The sequence below is a fragment of the Epinephelus lanceolatus genome, chromosome 16 (assembly GCF_041903045.1).
Source record: "Epinephelus lanceolatus isolate andai-2023 chromosome 16, ASM4190304v1, whole genome shotgun sequence".
NCBI classification, from domain to species: domain Eukaryota; kingdom Metazoa; phylum Chordata; class Actinopteri; order Perciformes; family Serranidae; genus Epinephelus; species Epinephelus lanceolatus.
The window spans coordinates 37,438,834-37,447,591 of NC_135749.1; the positions used below are offsets into that span (position 1 = coordinate 37,438,834).

General features: G+C 42.2%; 1 protein-coding gene across 1 annotated transcript; it reads left to right on the plus strand.

Moving 5' to 3' along the window:
* The first annotated feature begins 11 nt into the window (after positions 1-11).
* ndufb9 (NADH:ubiquinone oxidoreductase subunit B9) lies at positions 12-4,466 on the plus strand. Its single transcript, XM_033637030.2, has 4 exons — positions 12-166; positions 1,770-1,962; positions 2,807-2,920; positions 4,072-4,466. The coding sequence occupies exons 1-4, from the start codon at positions 78-80 to the stop codon at positions 4,201-4,203; spliced, it is 528 nt and encodes a 175-aa protein (XP_033492921.1). The 5' UTR covers positions 12-77; the 3' UTR covers positions 4,204-4,466.
* The last annotated feature ends 4,292 nt before the right edge of the window (positions 4,467-8,758 follow it).

The window sequence follows — 8,758 nt, forward strand, 5'->3', positions numbered from 1 at the left end:
TTTTTACGGTTATAATGTCCACAAAGTCCCAGAATCCTCCGCGCCGCCGGCCGAGAAGGTGACAGGGGACGGTGAAAATGGCCGCTGCCTACCTTACTCACCAACAGAAAGTGTTGCGGCTTTACAAGAAATCACTGAGACACCTGGAGTCATGGTGCATCTTCAGGTAAGAGGAGTTGTCTGTGTTCAACCTCCGTGGTGAACAGCGCACAATTGAGCGTGACGCAGCTATACTACGGTCTGTTTGCTGTGGTGCTAAGCTAACCGCTAAGCTAATTGCTAGCCAGGTCACTCATTCCTCAAGTCTCGTCAGTTCCATTGCATTACAAATCATTATCAGCTCACATATTCTTTATTGAAATACAAATATATCCACAATGCTGTCCTGTTAAGTTTGAAAGTTATATTTGCTAAAGACAAGTGTTTCTAAAGCGTCTAAATCGATAACTACAGTTGTAAATTTACGGCAGTGAAATCAACGTTTACTTAAACTTTACTCAGTGTCAGTAAAGACAGTCTAATAGATGTAAATTGACTGAAAAATGAATCATGCATAATGTTAATTTAGTAACTTTAAAGATTACGGATGACACTTGTCATTTCCTCACCATTTTAAAAACACTGTAATTTAAAACTTATTGTTTTTGTCATTAGGTTTTTTTTTTTTTTTAAACATCAACTCTGCTCCACTTCAACCTTATAATTATACGTTTTTTGTTTGTTGCTGTCCAGTATAAGTAGCCTAAAGTGTGATAGATACAGGGATTTAATACTATTTTACATTTTATAAAGTACATAAGGTGTTTGTTGTTTTTATTCAGTTAACAGTCGAGATATAATGAAATAATTCACTTTAGATGTAATCATTATACAACTTTAAATATCTTGATAAATACAGGCAGGTAAAAGAGAAGTGAAAAAAACTCAATTTAACCTTGACCCATACTGGACTGTTGAGACCAGTGTTTATATTCTAAAAGCTTTAAACCTGATAACTATATCATTCTTGTGAAGGACCCCTTCAATTTAGTTATTTTTAGAAGTTGTGCACAACATACAAATTTGAGCATTTCAGAGGTAAGAAGCAGATATATCACTGCTCTAGAATGCTTCTCATCTGCTGACATAAGTGCACACCAAACTGCAAAACATCCGCCAGTTACAGTTTCTCCGTTGTAAGTATTTTGTGAGTTTTTGTTTTATGTGATGGTAAACTAAATATCCTTTAGATTATATATAATAAAATAAAGTTTTTTTGTGTATTTCATGTGAAAGGTTGTTTCATAAATTTATATGTTTGTATTTGTCCTCATTTAAAGGTAGTCATAAAATTCTTCATTAGGCTACTTGAAACAGAACACAAGAAAAACTAAATAAACAAAAACAAAAAAGCATGGGTATGGGCCTAATTGTTATATTAAATGTCAGTATCAGCCCAGAATTTCAAAATTGGTGCATCCCTATATCTGGACTCAATGGACAAAACATAAAATCTGAAGAAAACTGTGATGGGCCTGCCATACTATTTTCTGCTATTTATAGACAAAATGAGTAATTAGAAAATAATGGGCAGATGAATTGATATTAAAAAAACATAGAAGTTTGTAACTGCATACAAATACATCATGTTTTTGTTTTTGTCATGGTTATACTGTATCTACATTTTTCTCTCACTAGATGTCTTGCAGTTACAGGAGACAAACGGGTCTCCTGTTGAACTGTCAGCTGTATGATTTAAAAAATGTACTTTTGGTGTCTTCCTGTTATAGAGACAAATACCGGTTCTATGCCTGCATACTGCGGGCTCGCTTCGATGAGAACAAGGGAGAAAAGGACATGGTGAAGGCCACCAAAATGCTGAAGGCAGGAGAGGAGGAGTTCTGGGCAAACCAGCATCCTCAGCCCTACATCTTCCCCGACTCTCCCGGAGGGACCTCCTATGAGAGATATGAGTGCTACAAGGTGAGACAGGGTTGCATGTGTTTTAACTGGATAATGACCATGATATAAGTTACCACTGGATAGAATTTTCTTTCTTTTCTCTCTTTCATTCCTAAGAAAAATAAGGATTTAAAAATTGGTTCGAAAATAAATAAAAAAATTGTTATTGAGACAGCAAGCAACAGAAAACAACAAAAAGGTTTTATGAGGCAACAAGAGGTTTATTGTTGCCTGTTATTTCTTTATTTTTTAACCACAGTGGTATATATTTTTTTCTGTCGCATAAATCTGAGCTACGTCTAAATCAAACTATCATAACAAATGTGTGACAGATGTTTTCGTGAAGGACTATGCAGTCTCTCCAGGGTGCTGCGATGTTGTGACCGCAAAAATTGACGCAAATTCCACTAATGCCCACTGCAAAGGAAAAAAAGCCTAAAAACAAAGCAACATGCATTGCAGTTTTTTGAGAAATGCAGATGTGAATTTTTTAGGCCCAACAAAAGTCTGCAAAATCCTGGAGGGAGTGTTGATGTAATGGAGAAGATGTTGCACTGTCTGTCAAGTTGTTACTGCTCTCTGCTGGACATGCGCAGAGAGTGCAACTGCATTGTATCAACATCGACTTCAGTCAAATCTCCATCACATTCTGAGAAATTCTGTCTTCAAATGTCAAAAATATTTAAGAGAATTAACATAGTTTAATGCCAAGTGCACTTGTTCTTTTGAATTCTAATGACATTACTTGTTGCCAGGTGGTCTGTTTTAACTAATTAGGAACAAAAAAAAAGTTTTTCTTGGACGTGAAATGCTGACAATCCCAAAAGTCAGCCAACATGATTAAAGTCCTGCTTTGCTCCTGCAGGTCCCAGAGTGGGTGCTGGACCACTGGCATCCCTCAGAGAAGGCCATGTACCCTGACTACTTCTCCAAGAGAGAGCAGTGGAAGAAACTGAGGCTGCAGAGCTGGGACAAAGAGGTGCACACAGTTCACACACACACGCATACGTCACCTCTTCTTTTTGCTGATCTTCAATTAGGGTTGGGTTCTGAACTCGGTACTTCAACCGAATTATTTTGGCACAACCAAGTACAGATTCATGTTAAATCTAGTGGTGCCAAATGTCGGTACCTCACCTAGATAAGACTGCCGAGTTTAGACCAAAGTGCTGTGAAGGGCCCTGAAGCTGAAATGCCAGCCACGGAGCTCCAAAGCCACTCCGCCAGTTTCCCAGTGAGCCAAAACTTCCGTGATAGTTACAGTATCTGGTCTGATTTCTCTTCTGAATTATTTTAGTAAAAGCCTAATATCAATGTTAGACGAGCAGACACACACACACACACAAGCAGGCAGACAGACGGAAACAGAAGACCAGCCTCATGAGTGATTAAAAAAGAGCAGAGAAGCAGAATTGTGTTTCAGTCTACTACGTCATCCCTGAAAGTTGTTTTATTGTTATTACGGAGACAGTAAAGCACAGAGAAAAGATACCATTGGGTACTGGTACAAAACTCCAGGTACTGGTATCGGTCAAAATGTGAACAGTACCCAGCCCTAGCAGACAGGAGTGCTGGGGCACAAAAATGTGGAGGGAGTGTTAGTTTGGTTCCAAACCAGCAGCAGGTAGAATTACTGTTTGTTCAGCCACCTGAAAACAAGACCACCTATCATCATTAATTAAGATGTACACCATATTTAGAATATTATTCACCGCACTACCTTGCCATCAGATAGCGCTTTCTGATGGGAAACTGAAGTTGTTACATCACTCTCTTCAAAAGCCACTGAGTTAGCTTGTGCCAAAAAGTTTTCGCTCCTCCTGGGAGCTCTTACCTGCTCACCAAAGTTACATAATGCGAGAACAGGCGTTTGGGACACGGAGTTGGAATAAAACGGCACCATTCTCCCTTTTTATAAGTCAGTGTAGCATCACAGTGATGATGAATCTGTTTTTTTTAGGTCAAATGTTCCATAACATTGCTTTAAAGTGATTAAATTAAAAGAAAAAGAAATGGAACTTTTTCACTTCCCTGACATTGCATAGACGAAAAACATTAATGACTGAATTGATAATGAAAATAGGTGCCAGGTGAAGTTGGAAACTTTTGTGCCCTCCTGTTTGGTTCCAGGTTGCCCAGCTGCAGGCTGAGACTCCAGCCAGTGGCCCAAGGACCGAAGCCCTCCCTCCTGCCCGGAAGGAGGGAGACCTTCCCCCTCTGTGGTGGCAGTACGTCACCCGTCCCAGGGAACGCCCCACATAAACACCCTCCACCTCGTGCAGTCTGAGGGAGAAACTGTCTCCAACACGTGGCAACAGCAGCGTCTCTTAATGAATTACCATCTGTCTGTAAATAATGTTGTCATTTCTGTGGAGGTTCCCATGAGCAGATTGCTGAGAAAACCACCTGTCTGAATTTACACTGATCCTTCAGAAATCAGTTTAACGAGGTTGGTGACTTTGGAAAGTCCTGTAGATGTATCAATTAATAACTGTTCCAGTAAATAAATTACATGATGTATCTTGTGTCTTTGTGTTGTTTTTTGTTTTCTTTTCCAAATCCCCTTATCTTCCTGTTATACTGGTGGTTCAGGGCAGTGCTGGCTAAGCGCCTGACCATTCGTGTGTGCGTTCTTATGCATGTTTGTTGCTGTGTGACAGATTGACACAGGTTTTGCCACTGGGGAGTGATGTTGCCATGAGGGGGTTTGCTTGGTCTGCAGTGGTGTTCGGGTGGGTGATGTGTGTCAAGTGGCAACCACATGAATGCTAGGACCCCAAGTTTTCCAGCAGAACATTGCATTGTAACAAGATGATCAATGTTATTTACTTCACCTGTCAGTGGTTTTAATGTTTTGGCTGATCGGTGTACTCTATATTCACAGGTCTGCTGGTCTCCTTTCTCAACCTAATTTTCTTCATTCCCATCAGTTTGAACATGAGTAGTATTGCTTTTTTGTTTGTTAGTTTGTTTTGTTTTCTTTGTTTTTGTCTTTTTGTTTTTCTTCAATATCCTCAATATTTCAGTTGAGGTAGTTTACAATAAATAAAAGGAGAAAAAAAGGAATAATTCACCCAGAAATGGCATTTGAATATGTATTAATCAAGCTGTGTTGTATTGAATTAGTTATGTAAACTTTGTTTTTCTGGCGTGCCTTCATAGAAAACAGTCAGGACATTGATTTATCTATTGATTGGGGACCGAGTTTAACAACAGCAAACCTATTAAACATTAGTTTACAATCTGTCACACAACTCATGCAGTTTAATCCGAGTCTCATTCATCCAGTCGGTATGCTCAGTATTCCACAAACGTGCAAGTTTATTAAAACCTCACAATTTAAAACTGAACTGGAAGTGAAACTTCGATGGGCCTCATTGACAAATCTGTGCTTCAACTGTGCGTACGATCGTTTGACGCACAAATCCGGGATTCATCAACATTTTCTTACCCGAATTTGTTCTTATTCTGCGAACAAATTTAGAACTGCCTCAGACCATGCGTATGCACAAATGAGGATGGCCGAACTGACTTAGAAAATGCAAACACATACCTTTAGGTACATGCAGAGTCTATAAAACCACATTCATTAAAAAGAGATTTAATTAACATTAATTTACTAATATATTGGCCAAATGTATTAAATAACCATGAAATTGACACACGTTCACCATCATTGTGACAATTAAAATATTAACAATAACATGAACAGAAAAACTATCACTCCATCAGCGTGCAGATGATCTGTAATGCCGACTGCCATATCCTTAAGGCTGTGGCCCGCTGGCCAGGAGGCACCCATGACTCATTTATTTTGCAAAACAGTACAGTGGGAATGCGTTTGGAGGCAGGGGCTGTGAGAAGTGGATGGCTTGTTGGTGAGCATCTTTTGTTCTAGTCTTTTATTTCAATTGTTTTAAGTTAGTATTTTTAGTAAGTCTCTATTCCGTTAATGTTAAAAGTTATATTGTTTGGGTGACCGGGCATATGGCCTTAAAACATGGTTGATGACACCATACGCAAACCCTGAAATCCTTCAAGAGGTGCGCTATAATAACATACATACCCACACACGCGCCATAGAGCGCACTTTTGGCGTGCTTAAGGGCCGTTGGATGTGTTTGGATCGGATACAGCCGGTGGCAAACTACTTTGTACCCCTGAGAAGGTGTGCAAGATCATCCTGGCATGCTGTGTCCTCCACAATCTTACAATGACCCATGGCATTCCTGTAAGACCAGGCACCATCGCTTCTAACAAACTATGAAATGTACTACTTCTCTCCTCGCGTAACCGCTTCCTTCATTCATAAATCAACTCTAGGCAAGTGGTTTCCTTATATGGAGAAATGGGGGCGTGGTAGTATGCTAATCACAAATTGCGAGCACGCGCCTGTCAATTTACAATGATTCTGATTCACACACATACGCAAGGTGGTGAGAACAAAATTGGCCGATGCGCAGGTGTCATGAATCCCACGGTGATTTTGCGTACGCACTTATTTTGTGCGCAAAGTAAGAACATTTCCATGCACATATTAGTGAATAAGGCCCAATATTAAAACTGAACGCCAATACTAAGGTTTTAGTAAAAATATGTTTTCCATGGAGGCATGCGAGAAAAACAGCACATTGAACCTTGAAGCAGATGGGCTACAGCAGCAGAAGAACAGGAAACTGAGGCTACATTTCACAAGGGCTCACCAAAACTAGATAACAGAAGATTGGAAAAACGTTGCCTGGTCTGACGAGTCTGGATTTCTGCTGCAACATTCAGATGGTAGGGGCAGAATTTGGCGAAAACAACATGAAAGCATCCGTCCTGCTGTGCATCAACGGTTCAGGCTGGTTTGTGGTGGTGTTATGGTGTGGGGGATATTTTCTTGGCACACTTTGGGCCCCTTAGGTCCAACTGAGCATCGTTTGAACACCACAGCCTACCTGAGTATTGTTGCTGACTGTGTCCATCCCTTTGACCACAGTATACCCATCTTCTGATGGCTACCTCCAGCAGGATAACGCACCATGTCACAAAGCTCAAATCATCTCAAACTGGTTTCTTGAACATGACTATGGGCTCTAGTTTCCCGGCGCAGCGCAGGGTGGCAAACCCCGTGCAGAGCTAGTTTCGAGCAGCTCAACCCGAGGCGTGCTCAGTTTAGTAGTTTGGCAGACCGAGGTGCGCTGAGATGGGTGTGGCGTAGTGATGGTGAAATCGAAGCTTCATGAAGCATTGAACCACTTTGACACACCTGCTTCAAGAATGACACACTGCTTCGAAGAATTTCATACAGTCAGAAGAGTGACACCTGCTGGCTGTGTGTCAGAACTGCATCTAAGTGGAAGACCATTGGGACTGCCTGTAACGAGGCCTCGCTCCCGGTAGTCACGTGATTGTGGGCGTGCCGAAGCAGGGATCGAAACACTGCCTCGGAACACTTGCGCTTTAAAAGATCAACACTGTGTCGAGCAAACTGGCTCGAGCATAACATCACTAGTGTGGCGGCGCAGCAGGGGGACGTGTTGACAGATCCAGCTTGGCGCAGTGACAGTTTCTGCCAAAAGGCTTCGCTGAAGGTGCGCTAAAAGCTCGCCAGCTGAAACCAGGTCTACTGTCAACACAGGGGGAGTGCAGCCGGTGTAGGCCGAAGTTTGGCTGACCGGCGGACAGTGTGCACACGTCACCAAAACCTCACAGGCAGGTTTCCAGAATATCAGGCACATTAACGATGCAATAAATACCCAAAAAAACACTATTCAATGCAACTATCTGCAATCAGCACATAAATGTATCTCTATATCGACTGTCCCGTCACATCTGATGTCAGATCAAAGGGGATTGGCACCGTTTGGCGCGTTTGGCACGCGTAATGGAAACCCAACCTGATTTGATTAACACAGCTGCAAATATATGAGTTCACATCCCTCTCAGCCAACCACAAACAGCCACAGCATCAGATAGGGAGTATATATTCAGCATCTGTCATCTTAGAAAAGTCAAAAGAAAAGAAACAGTGAGACTGTGAGAGAGAAAGAGAGAGCGCGCGCGCACGAGAGAAACGCAACATTGATTTACAATTGTAAAGGCTACCTTTGCATCATCAGCCCGTGGAGGTCTGCTCGCAGTTCCGTATATTCGGACACTGCAAGCTTGGACCTCCCGGACCAAAACATCAGTTTCCTCCTGGGAGAAGTTTGGCCGTCTGACGCTGCTGCTCTCTTCTGCCACGGCGAATTGAGTAAACTCTCATTACGCCTTTGCGCGGTGCATTTAAGGGTGAGGAGAGGGGCTCATTTGATTGGTGTGATGTGTGTAAAACCCACTCCACGCCTTCTCTCCTCCCTGTTTCCGACTTGTGCAGGTAGGAGGGACGGAGGTGGGACAGAGGAGTAGCTGCGCCAGGCACACGGTGTGCCAAACTTGCAACATCCGCCTGGCCACACCCAGTTGGCGAAGTGCAGGTGCGCTGCACCCCCACCTCGCCCGGTCTGCGAAACTAGAGCCCAGTGAGTTCACTGTACTCCAACGGCCTCCATAGTCACCAGGTCTCATTCCAATAGAGCACCTTTGGGATGTGGTGGAACAGGAGATTCTCATCATGGATGTGCAGCTAACCAAAATCTCTGAGGAATGTTTCCAGCACCTTGTTGAATCTATGACACCAAGAATTAAAAAGGGGGTCCAACCTGGTAACTAGCAAAGTGTACCTAGTAAAGTGGCTAGTAAGTGTATACTTTCTGAGTTCTCCACCCTGTATGTGGCTCTCTGCCACAATCGCATTGGTTCCTATTGAAAGTGTAGATCTTAAGAAAATGAC